Source organism: Thermobia domestica, chromosome 7 (genome assembly GCF_964235325.1).
Source record: "Thermobia domestica chromosome 7, izTheDome1.hap1.1, whole genome shotgun sequence".
Taxonomy (NCBI): domain Eukaryota; kingdom Metazoa; phylum Arthropoda; class Insecta; order Zygentoma; family Lepismatidae; genus Thermobia; species Thermobia domestica.
Genome location: NC_137460.1, coordinates 166258176 through 166273721, shown reverse-complemented (window position 1 = coordinate 166273721; position 15546 = coordinate 166258176). Strand labels below are relative to the sequence as shown.

General features: G+C 34.0%; 1 protein-coding gene across 6 annotated transcripts in view; it reads left to right on the top strand.

The window, feature by feature from the left end:
* Window positions 1-8817, top strand: part of LOC145690558 (uncharacterized) — a 638254-nt gene extending 629437 nt beyond the window's left edge. For all 6 annotated transcript variants that reach the window (XM_081765565.1, XM_081765566.1, XM_081765564.1 and 3 more), the window contains one exon: window positions 5797-8817. In XM_081765565.1, the coding sequence (XP_081621691.1) occupies window positions 5797-7385 (1589 nt within the window). In that variant the 3' untranslated portion in view covers window positions 7386-8817. The remainder of the gene's footprint in view (window positions 1-5796) is intronic.
* The last annotated feature ends 6729 nt before the right edge of the window (window positions 8818-15546 follow it).

Sequence of the window (15546 nt, the reverse complement as noted above, 5' to 3'; positions counted from 1 at the left end):
ATAAATTTTTACTTGCCAACTCAAAATATTAAAAAAAGAATTCCGGTTCCCGAAAGCTGATTGGAAAATTATTTGTTACTGTCTAACTTTTCTCTACAAGAATTCTATTTTAAAACTCAATATGCAGTTAAATATAGTGGAAAATTTTCTACCTAACATCACTACACATAATATTCAAAATTGTTCGGGATATGAAACGTTTCTCCACTTGTTCCTACATCGTAATAAAAAATTTTCGATCCATGAAAATTCCTTTCACTTGTTTCTACAGAGAAATAAAACTTTCCGATTTACTTTCCGTTTTACTTTTTGCTTCAAAATGATGAAAATTTTCCGACTTAAGTTTTATTTATTTATTTATTTATTTTTAATTTTTCTATACACGACAGGAATTTTTCGATTCATGAAAAATTGTTTTACTTGTTCCTATATAGTACCGGAAATTTTCTAAGCCATGAAAATTATCAGCTCTTTAAAGATCTTCCACCTTTTAATATTTCTATACGTGTAGTCAATCAATTTTATGGTTATGGGGAATTGTTACATGATCACTGATTACTAGAACGGAAAATTTTCCGGAAAGATATAGGGGAAAATTTTCTGAAATGGAAAATTTCCCACCTCACATCACTAGTCGTAGGATACGCTTGTAGTATTTGCTGTCTTTCATTTTCTAAGAGGAATAACATACATTCAAGGGCATGTGTGGTATTAAAAGTATAAGTTGTTCATTAATTCCCAGTTTCAATGTCACTTTTGCAAAACAAGCCTCTTTTTTCATTACTATTATTAATATTATCCTTCCTGTTTATTTGTTTTGTAAATTTGTTATTAAATAATCTGATCACACAATTTTCCAGACAGAATTTTAAGATATTCATGAGCAAGAAATCAAATCTCTTCTTACACTTTCGTTGTTTAAGAATACAAAGGGCTAGTTCCTATTTGCGTTGCTCTTGTCAATTTACTTAATAAAATATGAAATATGATATACGATATTTTAACTGAAAAAATAGTATCCTATTAATTATACAACCTTTCGTCAAACATAGTGTTAGAAACAACCAGGAAAACTAACATTGATATACAAATATTCAAATCATGTCTTGCCCCCCTCCTCCCCCCACACACACTTTTAACGTCCAATCGCCACCACTGCATTTGGTAATAGTCTTACTGCAAAGTAGTTTTGATTATTAGTTATTTGTATTCAGAGGCGCATCGACGGAGGTGGTCCGAGAGATCCCCCATAACTTTTAATTTTTAAGAAAATCAGCACTATTTCAAGGAGCAACTATACATTATTTGCATTTTGTCGGTTACTCCGAAAAATCTTCGGACTCAAAAGAGAAATCTTGGGTGCGCCACCGCTTATGTTTACATTGTGTTACTCATTACTTGATTTCGAACGTCTATATTGGAAAGATATATGAAAGGACTGGATTGTTTTATAAGCCTCAGGGGCCCTGAAATGAATTTTTTGGGGGGAACTGATTTTGAAGTTCCGCCACTGGATCTAAGATAAATTAAATATCGATTAAGGCACACACTTCTGTCATTTGTTGTGTATTAAACAAGTTCAGTTAAAATTAATAAAGAATTATTGAGATCAACTGACTCAATAAAGAATTATTGAGACGATTAAATTGACTAGCTTTGATAGCCATTGAAAATGACATACTGAATGAAATGGATATATATGCAGTAACAAAAGATTTTGCCAAATTGAAAGGCAGAAAAGTGTTTTTATAACATGAACTTTTCAGTAACAAAGAAAACGAGAAATTAAGCTAATTACTAGAAAATACTATGTAATCGCATCACTAGAAAATACTATGTAAATATGTTTTTAATGAAGCATAAGAGCATACCTCTCTGTCAGAATCAAACTTGTGTTAATGTTAGACTTGAAGCTCACCAAACTTGTGTTAATGTTAGACTTGAAGGTCACGAGTTTTATTCTGTTTCAAGTTTTATGTTTCAATTGTATATACTTGTCAAAATACATCTTAGGTATATATCTTAGTTGTGCCTTGTGCTGATTTAATAAAAAATGCTATTAATTATTAAAACTGGAACTTTGTTCAGTATTCATCCACAGTCAGTTAGTTATAATTTCGCCAATTTTCGTTAATATTCACAGAGAAACTACAGATATTGAAGAAATTTGTAATTCTAAAATTATTTGAAAAATTTTTGTTCAATACAACTTTCTACTTTTTATGATTTAGGTGGGGGCGCCTAAATATTGTTTGCTTACACTTAAGAAATGTCTAGATCCGCCCTGACCACAGGTGAACAACAGTGAAATTGTAGCTGTAATTGTCTTCCAGAGGACAAAAGGTTACATTCTCATGATTCCTTGAAACAGCTAATTTTGTTTGAAAAAAGTAACATCACGTCGATGAATCACCTCAGAGGTTTGTTTCCCCTGGAAATAGAATCATGTTCGTGTCTTCTGGAATGTGGTAGCTAAAGGAGTTAGTCTGAAGTTCTATTTCCTAGTTTACAACAATAGCTGAGAATGGTTTTAATAATTCTTGACTATCTTGATGCAATGACACTTGAGAGTTTAGAACTTAATGTATCAAAAATCGAATCAATGTATACATTTTTGATTCCAGTTTAATATTTAAGTTTCGAGAATACGACGAGACTGGAGAGCAATGAGGTCTATTCAGATTATCACAATCAGTTTTATTCACTTTCCTTGTGAATTCGAATAAATTTTTCCACTCTTGCGTCAATCTCTTCTTGTTCCATAAGAGGGGAATGAATTTGTGTATCACGTTCCACATGTTTTTCCCTCCAGCTACAATTAACTCAGCCGGAATTTCGTTTGCACTCGAAAATTTGTGTTTCTTTAATTTCTTTAAAGTAACTTCTATTTCTATTCGGACAGGGTCTGGACTATACGGTTCTGCTATATACATTTCACTTTCTCCACAAATCTTATTTTTAGCTGCGTGTTTAGCAAATTGTCAGAGAAATTTCTCCACTTATTCAAAAATACTACCCGTATCCGTGAGAAGTATTCTTTAGTATATAAGCGCGAGTTTGATAGCCGTTCTTAATTCATTGATGCTTTTATACCGACCCGGATGTTTTAGTTGTTATTTTATCTTCAAATTTTACAGTTTTATTTTTCAGGAAATTATGTTACTTTGTTTTAAGATCTTTCAAAAAACTTTTGTACAGTTTGTACTTTTTGTGAATAAACTTTTGCACAGTTCTATTATTTGAATTTTGTAGTCAGCGTAGTTTTGCCTGTTTTCTCTTCCCTTGCTAGTTTAAATGCAGTCCTGATTAAAGCATGATTTCTTACTATGGACTTCCGTGTGCTCCAGTTTTTCTTTTGTTGAAATTTTAACGCCCATTAACGCTACTCTTGCGTTAAAGATTTAAACCTCAACAGCTCAAGCATTAATTAAGCTATAAAGATAATTTTGACATCAATGTGTTCCTGAAGGATAAAGCTTTCCGCCTATATGCATTTTATGTATTATGTGGGGGTACTAGGGCGGAGGGGGAGGGTAAATTTTGTGATCCTTTGTTTTTTCATTACGTTTTCTTGAAGGGCCTTTCTCTTCCTTTGGAGTACACTCATAAAAATTGGTATGTGAAACAATGAAATAGTCTTCTACATTGTAATGCCCTGTACTTGTTGCTTATATGGGTGTGGAGAGGGACAAAGTTGGCCAATTTTTTGAGTCTCAGATTCTTGACGTAATTAATTTGTTTTCAGGCAAGACAAGATATCCTTTCACTGAATTGATCTGCACAAATGTTATATCGTTGAAATCTGTGAGCTTTCCAATGATGTATTAATCATGACCCTGTGATAATTAGCGGGGGTCACCAGTGCTGCCAATGCGAAGGTCTGCAACAGCCGTTCGAAGATGATATAGAAGGCGTTTTTATAGGAATTTTGTTCTGAATTTTTATCTCACTTTGTATTACAGCCATGGTTAACCATTTTTTTGTATTATTGTCACAAGTGTGTTACCTACATAATAGTATGATTTTGTCAGCGTAGGGTGACTGCAAGGGTTGCCAAACTCTATTTTTCATATTTTTAGGACTGTTTGTTTCTTCTTCTTCTTCTACGAATAGAGCGTGAATTGCACAAATGTTACCTTGTTGAAATCTGTGTTCCATAAGATTTCCAACGATGTGTCAATTATGACTCAAATAATTAGGGGGTCACCAGGGCTCCCAACGTGAGAGTCTACGATTTCGTTTAAATCCCTGGAAGGCGTAGAAACGTTGATGTTATTCCTAAATTTAACCTAAGCATCATCAACTGATGTTTTGAAACGAGTAGAAGAGATGAGAACGCTCAAGAAAGACCAAGTGGATTGGACACACTTTGCAAAGAAATAGTGTTCTTCATAATGCCATAGAAGGATAGATGGAAATAAACCCGAGGAGTTAATAAAGAAGACAACAGATCGATGATTTAAAAAATAGAAGAACTTACTGGGAGTTGGAACGGGAAGATGAAGAAATCTGAAAGAAAATTTCCAGACCGGAATGTGAAGGGTGAAATCTATTAGTCTCAGATCCTTCCAACAGGCAGAATACTTAATACGGGCATTCTGAACCTTCTGAAACCCAGAATCTATTTGACGTTTTAATCTAGTATTTCCTCTCACCTACCCTCCTTTATATTAAACCTATCGTTTATTAGATGCTGATTATTTTTTTCGATGACAATCTCTCTCTTGTTGCTACTATGTAGTGGTCTGTATCGCAGTCAGCTCCTCTGAACGACCGAAAATAAATTATGGTAGACTGTTTTCTTCTAACTACTACAACGTGATCAGTTTGATTGTCTTTCTACATCTGGTGAGGTTCGAGTATATTTATGAATGTCGCGATGTGAGAATTTTGTACTCTTTTCGATAAAGTTTTTGGATGTTGCAAACTTCTCAAGTCTAGCGCCATTATCATTACTTTTCTCATTCAAACTGTAATTTCATGATTGGTGATTGTGATTGATTGATTGATTGATTTTGTGAGTGTGTGTGTGTGTGTGTGTGTGTATGTGTGTGTGTGTGTGTGTGTGTATGTACGTACGTACTCTGGTCCTATCTTCACATTGATGTCCTCCAATAGAATTGTCACATAATATTGTGGAAGTTGGTCAAATACACGTTCTACTTCTTCGTAAAAACTGTCCTTTGTGTTGCCATTCTTTGTATTATCTTTCTCATAAAATGACTTAAAATTTCTGGTCTTCGCCGCATCCTTTCTTCCCATCAAATTTCTTGAACTCCTACCAGATTCATTCTATATTTCTCTAACTCACCCGTCACGGATTCATGTACGCCTACCCTATAAAGACTTCTATATTCTATGTTCCAAAACTCATTAATTTCACCTTGCTGAGGTCGTGTCAGTTCCGAGGTACTAAGTCACACTAAACACCAAGCTGAAGAATCACCACTTGCCGTCTCCCAGGACTACTTATTCAATATATTCGCAGCAACTTCCATGTCTAGAGGCCTTCACAACTTGAGTACACGCCATGATGTGATGACAGGAACACAAGTTACATGAATAAGGGAAACTCAACCTTCATTTATACATAACCAATTATTCAGTCTCTCTTAAAAATTTGAGTATTAATGCTAATCAATATACAGTACACATTACATCCATATTTATATTACAAATGTACATTTTTTAAATTTATGTATTAAAATAGTTTTAGTACATAATCTGCACAAATCTTTATTATTTATTATAAGGTTATCTTTCTTCAAGTCTAATGAGTATATTCTTCTTTCACAGATACAGATGGTGACATTCATCCCAGTATTTACCGTCGATTGAATAAAGTAATTAACACATTGTATGCTCCAGCTGCTCTGAGTGATGAAGAAATTAATTCCGGTTTTACTGTAAGTAAAGCAGGTGAACGAAAGAAAACATATGAGGTCTGTAATGAAAAGTTCATGGGTAGTTTATATGGATATCCTTTGTTTCAAAAAGGTTTTATATTTGAAAATTGCAGCTATAAGAAACCCATCAACAAACTTGTAACTGTTCTCATCAATTTAGTAGGACTGTCTAAAGAATACGTAGAGAGATTACCCACTTTAGTAAGAGGAATTAGGGAATATCACGTTGATCTAACTATTATCCTAGCTGTAAATGCAAAGTACAGTATTCCGTCAGATCTACAAATAGTTATTCTTAAGTTTGAAGATAATGTATCTCCTGGTTCTGTACTAAATGACTTAGTAAGACAAGTAAAAACGCCCTACGTGCTGTTTGCAAGGGATTTAACTCACTTTACTTCGTACTCTCGCCTAGAGCGACAAATTTTAGTTATTTCTGATGTAGTTTCTGTCGGTGTAGTCGGTGGCTCTTTCCGAAATCTCACAGGTCATTGGAAAGCTGGCTGTTTCCAGTCAAGCATTAAAAATTTCTGTCTCAAGTACTTTGATGGTTATTATTACTCTACCGAAGAATGTATGTTCTGTGACTACATTGAAGGATCTATTTTGACAAGATATTCCCTTGTCAGAAAGTTTCCCTATAACGAACAACTTCCTGAAGAAGTTGTATTTCATGATTGGTTTCTTCAATTGAAAGAAAATAAAATTTTATCAGTAATGTGCCCGGATATTATGTATTTTACAGCAGGAATTCCTCAGAGTAAAACAAACGCGAGAGATCCATGGATGCAGTTGGGCAGGAAGTGGCAAGTTTCTAGAATATCTTTGCCACCAAACACTCATTTAGATTTCTCTTGCGAAGAAGTAAAACTTTCTTGTAATCCCAAATTGTGGCAATATAAGATTATACCTATTTGTTGCCTTAAAGAGCAGGCTAAAATTTTAAAAGAATTACTTTTATTTGCTAAGGAGGAAAATATTTCTTATGAGTTTGGAGCGGAAACAATTTTAGGAGCTGTAAAATTTGGCAGGCCCATCCCATGGACCATGACTCTTGAGCTCATATTTTATTCTAAACAACTGAATCTTTACCAAAAACTAACTACTAAATTACTTGATAGACTCAAGTTCAAACTTTCTTTTGAAATGACTTATCCTAACAACACTGAAAGCTTTCAGATAATAACAGAAACCAAAGCATGTGTAACAATGCATTTGAGAAAGGAAAACTCAGCAAAGTCTCCAAATGATATTCCTACAAGAATTAATCTTTTGGGGATGAAAGTAATTGGTCCTAAAAATCCAGGTCTTTATGTTCGCGCTATATACGGTTCAAATTATTTGCAACACACTTATTTAACTAGTGGTAAATCTATAGCTGAAAAGCGTAATTGTTCGTTTCCTGTCCATGCCTGCCTTAGTCGTTACGGTGATACGGGCAATCTCCAATTCTCTCTCGAGAACTTTCAATTCTTTTGACTCATACCGCTAAAAATATTAAATAAAAAAGCTGTTGATTACTAGAGGGGATTCTCTTGTTGATCAATGTTCGTTTGGATTAAGTGCATTATCTCATTCTCGAGCGTTAACATGAAATGAAGAATTAGGATTTTTTAAATATATATTTACTAAACAATGAATTTGTTAAGTGTTTCGATAAATGTATTCTAATCAATGTAAACAAGAAATGTTAATGTTTTTGTCACATTCTAACTTATTTCACAGTTTTGTTGTTTGTGAAGTTACAATTTAAAGAACAGAAGCACTCATTAAATTGTGCCTTTAAACGAAACTTTACCCGCCTCCAAAAGTAATAAATGTAATTTCCAATATACTATTCTTAACCTAAGTTCAACAACGAACTCCTAAGTAGTAAAATGCATTTTATTCGCTAAGGAATATCTTTTTACATTACATACAATTATTTTTTTAAATCTCTTATGCTTAACCGACTTCCGTGATGAACTTTACGAACTCTAATATCAATCCTTAAATTGAAAAAGAAAAGAGTAGGCTTATGAGTTTATAATTATGGATTATGAGGGTTCAACTTTAGTACTTACTACACTTGAGTATTCAGAGTGCCGTGTCATTTGAGTACTTTATGAAGAAATTTTCACGAAAATTTATATCAACTTACTTGAATTCATACTAAACTAATTTACAAATTCTGTAGTCGCTTCTATTGTTATTGAACTGATATAGAAGGATTATTGGTGCAAGGTTATAAATACATATTATCGTGACATAGGTAAATAGATACTCCAAAAATTAGTTTCTGATCATTGCTACATACCAGTGTACAGAACGAATCATTTTTGATGCAAGAGTGAGTACTTATTAGAGCCACTTTTGGTAGCACTTAGAGCTTCAACCCTACATTGCATTGTATCCAGTAATCCATGTCATTGATGGTGACAGATTGTACACTCGATGAATTTAGAAAAGATACTAGCTTTTAAACTGTAGTGATTACGATATCGTTCCCATGAAAATAAAGTAGTATAAGTTTTAGCAAGAACTTAAGATTACCAAATACTGGTGTGGTCATATAGCCTATGTATTTAAAAGAGCAGTATTCGCTATATTAGCAGAACTTTATGAAATTGAATTCTGTAATCTTAATTATCAAAAGAATTTGTAAAACTACAGGGCCAAATATTCCATTTACTTCTTTGTTGTTATGTCAATAACTAAGCTTACAATTATAGATCCATTGTGTTTGGCAGTTAATAATATACTGTTTGTTATAAGCAAGAATTTAACAGAATATTTAAATCCTATGAGCTGGTTACTATGTATGTTTAAGTTGTTATATATTATGTTATTTTACATGTAATACATATTATTATGAAAATCAAAATAATGCTTATATGTAAAGTCAAATTTATTTTTAATACTAATAATAAATATATTTTTAAAGATAATAATGACTATTAATATTTAAATTTAAAGCACTTAATTAATGTTATTTTATTAATTATGTATATTATCACTACATGCCAAATTTGGCATTTCTATAGCTCTATTAGTAAATAACATTTCTTTTTTCGATATATATTTTTTTAAAGAAAACAAGACCTGTAGCACTGTGTAGCAAAATTAACGGTAAGATTTTAATTTGTGCCAACCAGTGACAACCCGCGCCAAAAGTCAACTGTTAAGCACAAAAGGAACCCAACCAATCCCTGTGGGGCTTCTAACCCGTTCCTACTGCTACTACTACTTACACTATGGATCCGTATAGTCGGCACAAAGTAAACTATTCCCAAATTAACATTTTGAGTGTTTATGCTTACTCCCCGAGGTATGTGTTTGTTATAAATCTCGACATCTTGAGTTCGAATCTGAAGCCAAATTTGCTGTATCACCCATAGTTCTCTGAAACCTAGAATTCTTAAATGTTGCTTGCAGCATGAAATGTATTTATAAGCCTTCCAAACTCCTTAAACTTACTCAAATTCTACTGTTTTTATGTTTTACAAAAAATTAAAACAGAAAATTATCAGATTGGTTACTAATTTAAAATTGCATAAAGCCGGTTATACATCATCAAATATTATATCAAATATTTCAGCAAAGTGGAATTTGAACGTGTACGATACCATTGTATGCAACTTTTGGGTTGGTTACAATATTTGATACAACTGTTCTAAAAAAAAAATGTTCTATTCCTGTCCAACATTGCATCAAATAAAACAAACGAAAATCACTCTGGGGTGGCTAGTGTTGTAAATAGAAAAAAAACGGTTCGTATTTTTTCAGAAATGTACGTTTTTTTTAGAAAAAAAAACATTGCCTCTCGTTTTTTTTCTAAATTTCGTTTTTTTTCAAATAGTCATTTGGAATGCATCTTACGTCTATTTAAGTATGAAATATTTTTATGTAGGTGTAATCACCGTAAAATGCAACATAAATTAAATGCTAGATACTGATACGCTACAAATATTTTACAATTTACATGAATACCATACCTATTAACAATTCGGGTTTCAGCAGTTTTCATCAATATCAACTAAGAAATAAAAGTAGAAATGAAATTTTGTTTTTTCGTGAAAGCAGGCCTTTAATAAGTACGAAAATAATGTCACGAACAGTATAAAATTCCAATAACTTGTCTAAAGGTAAAAACTAATACTAATTTGCCTAATAGTATTTTTCTAAATGTCATATATAAATAATTTGTCTACTAGATATATATGATATGCAGAACCGGCTCTACCATATATGCAGTGGCGTATTTACGATTTTGTTTCGGGAGGGGCTTTGCTAACTTTCGGGGGGGGGGCTTTGCCTGAAAATGTGAAAAATTCTGAAAGATATTTCATATACTTTACTATAGTAAGATTTCGAGGGGGGCTTAAGCCCGGAAGCCCTCCTAAATACGCCACTGTATATATGCAACACGTGCATTTGCGTGGAGCGGCAAGCTTGGATGGTCCGGCAAAATCTGTCATAAGTATATTATTTAAATTAAATACCGTATTTCTTGTTGGAAACAGACTTCATGATGATGGTAGTTACATTTACTAAGCTGACCTTCTATTTGAATACTACATTCATAAATTATGTTTAGGTTGCATTAGTTTAAGGCCCCATGGACAATGCTAAAGCAAGTGGTCGAATAAACCCGAGCACAAATTGCTTGATTGTTGCCAAATGCAAGAATTGAATTCTCGAATAGTAGTGAATATCTGTTCCATTTAGTAAGTTATCACATTTTGATATGAAAGTAGTCTTGTTTTTGTCAGAAGCAAGTTCCTTATCATTGAAGATAGAAACAAGTTTTTTTTTTTTAAAAAATGTTAGAAGATGTAGAAGAAAAATCAAGAAATAAAGATAAAAGAGCTAGTTGCACTGGAATTGCAAACTGATACATTGAGATTGAAGCTCGATAATGAATTCTATAAAAAGGATTACCATCTTTCCTCTGCAGGTGTGTTTGCTTTATCTTTCAATAACATAGACCTAACAGATTAATATTTAAAAAAAAAAGACAACGGGATTAAATTTTTAGTAAGTATTTAAGCCTTTCTGAGTGCAACTACACTTACCCTCACCTTTGTTGTTCATGCTGGAGTAGCATACTTAAAATCATGACTTTTAAGATTTGTTCTTTCTGGAGAAAGGGGGAGGCGGCAAATTATGCCATTGCACGAGGCGACAAATTGACTAGGACCTGAATATAGGATGACTCAATTTGAAGTAATGCAGGGTGTTTCAAAATTAATATTAGGGTTTTGAAACTTTGTAGTATCTATTACAATTAACTTACAATTATAAATATTATATCAGATGAAAGAGCAACTCAAACAGTTTTGTACGCACGCATATACATGCATTGTCTCTTCTGTATGCCGTTAGAAAGAGCAACTAGCAAAGATGGAGACTAGAGAGCAGAAAGCTTTTTGTGTTTTAATAAAGACTGAACCTGTACACTGCAACCGTCTGTGTGAAGAATATTAAGCGTCTGTGTGCGTCTCGCTTGTAACTACGTCTTTATTGTTTGCAGTTGCTACAGGTCTAAAACTTACAGACTACGGTTTACGTGCCAATTTCGCAAGTGAAATATTCCTGCATAACAATGAAGATTTTCTGGATCGTGTCGTCTACAGTGATAAATCAACTTTTCATCTAAGAGCTAATGTGAACACTAATAATGTTTGCATCTGGCCGTCAGCAAATCCTCAGGAGATGGTACAATTGAAACGAAACTCCCCTAAATTGAATGTGTTTTGTGCCATATGGCGGAAAGTTTATGGGCCTTTCTCATCTATCGACTAGATATGTGCCGTGTGATGAATGAATCTCACATTGAACACTTGTAGCAAAGACTGTTTGAGGTGCTCTTTTACTTGATGCATTGCTTATAATTGTACGTAAAATGTAATAAGTACTACGAAGACTTAAAACCCCAAAATTTATTTTGAAACACCCTACATTTCTCACCAATAGTGTTGGAACTAAGATGTAAAAAGGAGAGAAAATTTTCCTTATAAAGTTATTGTTTACAACGATATTATTATTAGTCGAGACTATAACTACAACAACAACGCAAGTTAGTAGTCAAAAAAATGTAATCAAATGTGTACTCGGTGGCCCAGGTGGCCAAAGTGGCACACACAGGTGTGTCACTTGTTTAATCCGCTCCAGTGTGGATACTAATTAAGATATTCTTGCAAAATGTGGTTGGACTATAGTTTATCATATTAATTTCTTTTTCTTCTGGTGTCGAATTTCCTTCTCAAATTTCACCCCAGTCAAAAATTCGAGAATTTTCTAATTTTGAATTTCCTTTACTTTTTTCCCCTGTAGCTTCCTTCGTTGTAGAAAGACATCCTTAAGACGCCAGGTAGATACCTCGGGTGGATACCTAACTGTTGACATCAATTGGACGGGCCTGCGCGCAGTGTTGCCAATTAGGAAAATTAAAATTCTCCTATATTTGGGCAAAAAATTAGAAATTTTTGTTTATAAATCCGTACCTATACATCCGAGTGCAAGTGAACTTACGCCAATCGAACATTTGTCCTTACTTAACAAACGCAAATACAGATCGTTACAATGGGGTAATTAGGGGACACACGTAAAATTCGTATTTAGGATCTAGCCCTTGATTTTTTCTAGTTTTTCCTTACTTTTCTGTTTACCGTAATATATTTTTGGTAATTAGAAGCTTTGTTCCTTAAATATCACCATAATACTTGTAGGATATATTAGTGGCGTACCAATATTTAATTTAAGATAGTTTGCGTCTGTCTGGTTGCAGTGTTGCCAGCTGCAGAATATTTAAATTCCAGATTTTAGGAGGAAATTTTGAAAAAAAAATATATGTTTTGTCTCTATTATTTCCCTCCTGTTGGCTATATCGGAACAAACGTACCAGTATCTGGAAGTCTCGTCTTTGCTCTACACAACGCACTATAGAAAGTTTCAATAGGATAATTAGGGGAAGTACAGTTGAGGTTTACAGTGGACCTTGTTCTCTAATTGGAAAGATAACTGTGATTTTTTTAAGGTAGAGTGAGATTTTTTATTGACATGCTTACTTTATTAGATATCGTCACAAAACTTGTAGGATATATTAGAGGGATACCAAAGCTTATTTCAAGATAGTTTGTGTGTGTCTGGTAGTAGTGTTGCTAGCTACAAAAAAATTTAATTCCAGATTTTAGGGGCAAATTTTGGGAAAAATTCTCTTTTTTATTTCTATTATTTCCTTCTTGTTGGCTACATTCGGAGAAATGTACCAGTGTCAAACAGCCTCATTCTTAGCCTACACAACGCACCATAAAAAGTTTCACTAGAATAATTAGGGGAAGTACACTTGAGGTTTATAATAAACCATGTTCTGGAAATGGTAAGAAATAGGTGAATTTCTGAGGTAGAATGAGATTTTTTTTAAAATTTCATGCTTACTTTGTTATATATCGCCATAATACTTGAAGGATATATTCTTCAAGTACTACGGTTTATTTTCAGATTGTTTTCGTCTGTCTGATGGCAGCATTTCCAGCCAAAACAGTTAATTCCCGCTATTAGGTGAAAAATTCGGAAAATTTCCCTTTTCCCCTCTATTATTACCCTCTTACTGGCTAGATTGAAACAAACGTACCACTACCTGAAAGCTTCCTCTTTGCCCTACAGAACGCACCATAAAAAGTTTCAATAGGATAATTAGAGAAGCTGTACCCCGCCATATTTGATTTTTGCCTCTGAGGCGTAAAAAGTGTCAAAATTTCATGTGTATGACAGAATTTTTTCTTTCCCTCTTTGAATGGAAGCCAGCGACTTCAGGATTTCACTGTACCTTGTCAACACACCAAAGGTTTGTTTAGGTGACTTGAACCCATATAGCAGCAGTGGTGCTAGATACAAAAAATTTTTGAAATTCGGTTAGGGAATTTTTTGTAAATTTTCACCCCCTACATTTCCCTCAATAATTTCTTACTCGTTGGTAACACTGTAATGCAACTTACACCAAAAAATAGCCACATCCATTTTCTCAAAAACAAGGCCTTAACCATATCAATCGAATGAATAGTTTTTGAGCAATAAGTCACTAACTGGAAATGTAGGAAAACGCCAAAAATGACCTGGGACCGAAAGGAATAATCACACAATTTTGCTCGTATAGGTTCAGAGAAACAAACGATTTGTAAGTTACGAGGGCTTCGACTCAAGTTCTGTTGATTATTTCAATAATCTGCAACATAAATCAATAAATAATAGTTGCCAGAAAAAAAACAGACTTTTGAAAAAAAACATGAAAAAGAACGGTGTTTTTTATTGAAAAAAAACTTCACAGAAAAAAACCGTTTTTTTACAACACTAGGGGTGGCACTAAACGTGGTCATGGGAAGCAATTGAAATGCTTATTGGTGCCTACAAGCAGTGTCCTGTTTTCTATAACTGTAAACTTAAAGAATATTACAATAAATGCAAACAACAAAGAAGCCTTGGAAAAAATTATGGCTGAAGCTAGGCTAGCAAGTAGTGTTCTCAACGGGTCGAGTAGGGTCGGGTGGAAGACCGACCCGACCCGAGTTGACCCGATTGACCCGACCCGACAACCCGACCCGAAGTGACCCGAGTGACCCGATCCGAGGTGACCCGACCCAACAATCCGATCCGAGATGACCTAACCCGACAACCAACCCGAGCTGACCCGATTGACCCGACCCGACAACCCGAAGAGTTGACCCGATTGACCCGACCCGACAACCCAACCCGAAGTGACCCGAGTGACCCGATCCGAGGTGACCCGACAAGCGACCCGAGCTGACCCGAGTGACCTGACCTAACAATCTAACCCGTTTGAACCTTACAAAGCTGCCACCAGAAAAAAATGCTGCCCAATTCGTATGCATAAACCATTGTTTCGGCTTTTTTATTTGTAGCATAATTATCCTCCTCCTCCTCCTTAATGTTCTGCCATTAATGACAGGCCAGTTTCCGAGAACTAGGTAAGAACCTTCCATTTTAGCGATTTCCCGCTAATATCTTCCTCGCAATCCAACATAATGTACCACCCTCCTTATTACAACCTATCAACTGCAACCTTCTTACACACTCTCGCTCTCCTGATATCACCCCCTTTATTACATCTCTCAGAATGCAATCCCTTAGCAAGATCGAAACTTGTGATCCGTCCATTTTTTTGCTTCCTAATATCGTCCAATATTGCTCTCGTCTCTTGCATTTTTCCAGCATTTATCCTCTCTACCCTACTAAACTTCTCTATTTTCCACCACATCCAATTTTCCAAGGTTAAAATTTAGGCAATCAACTTCGCAAGTCAAAATAAAATTTGAAGTGCTGAAGACAACATGATTTTCTAGTAAGGAATGTATTTAGAACTTCTTTAAATAATTTTTGCTGTATAATAAAGTATAAACAAAAATTTCATCGCGTTAACATTCCGATTTTTCTATTTAAAAACAGCGTTGGTGTCTGATAGAATTATATGCAACTAATTGCACTGATATATCATATTCTGTAGGGAATTACTTTTTAATTTTTTCTTGATTAATTTATCTAGATGATATTTGCAACATTATATAAAAACAGCGAGTAATTTAGTGCCGAGAAAATCAAATCACTACCGCAGTAATAATAATAATAATAATAATAATAATAA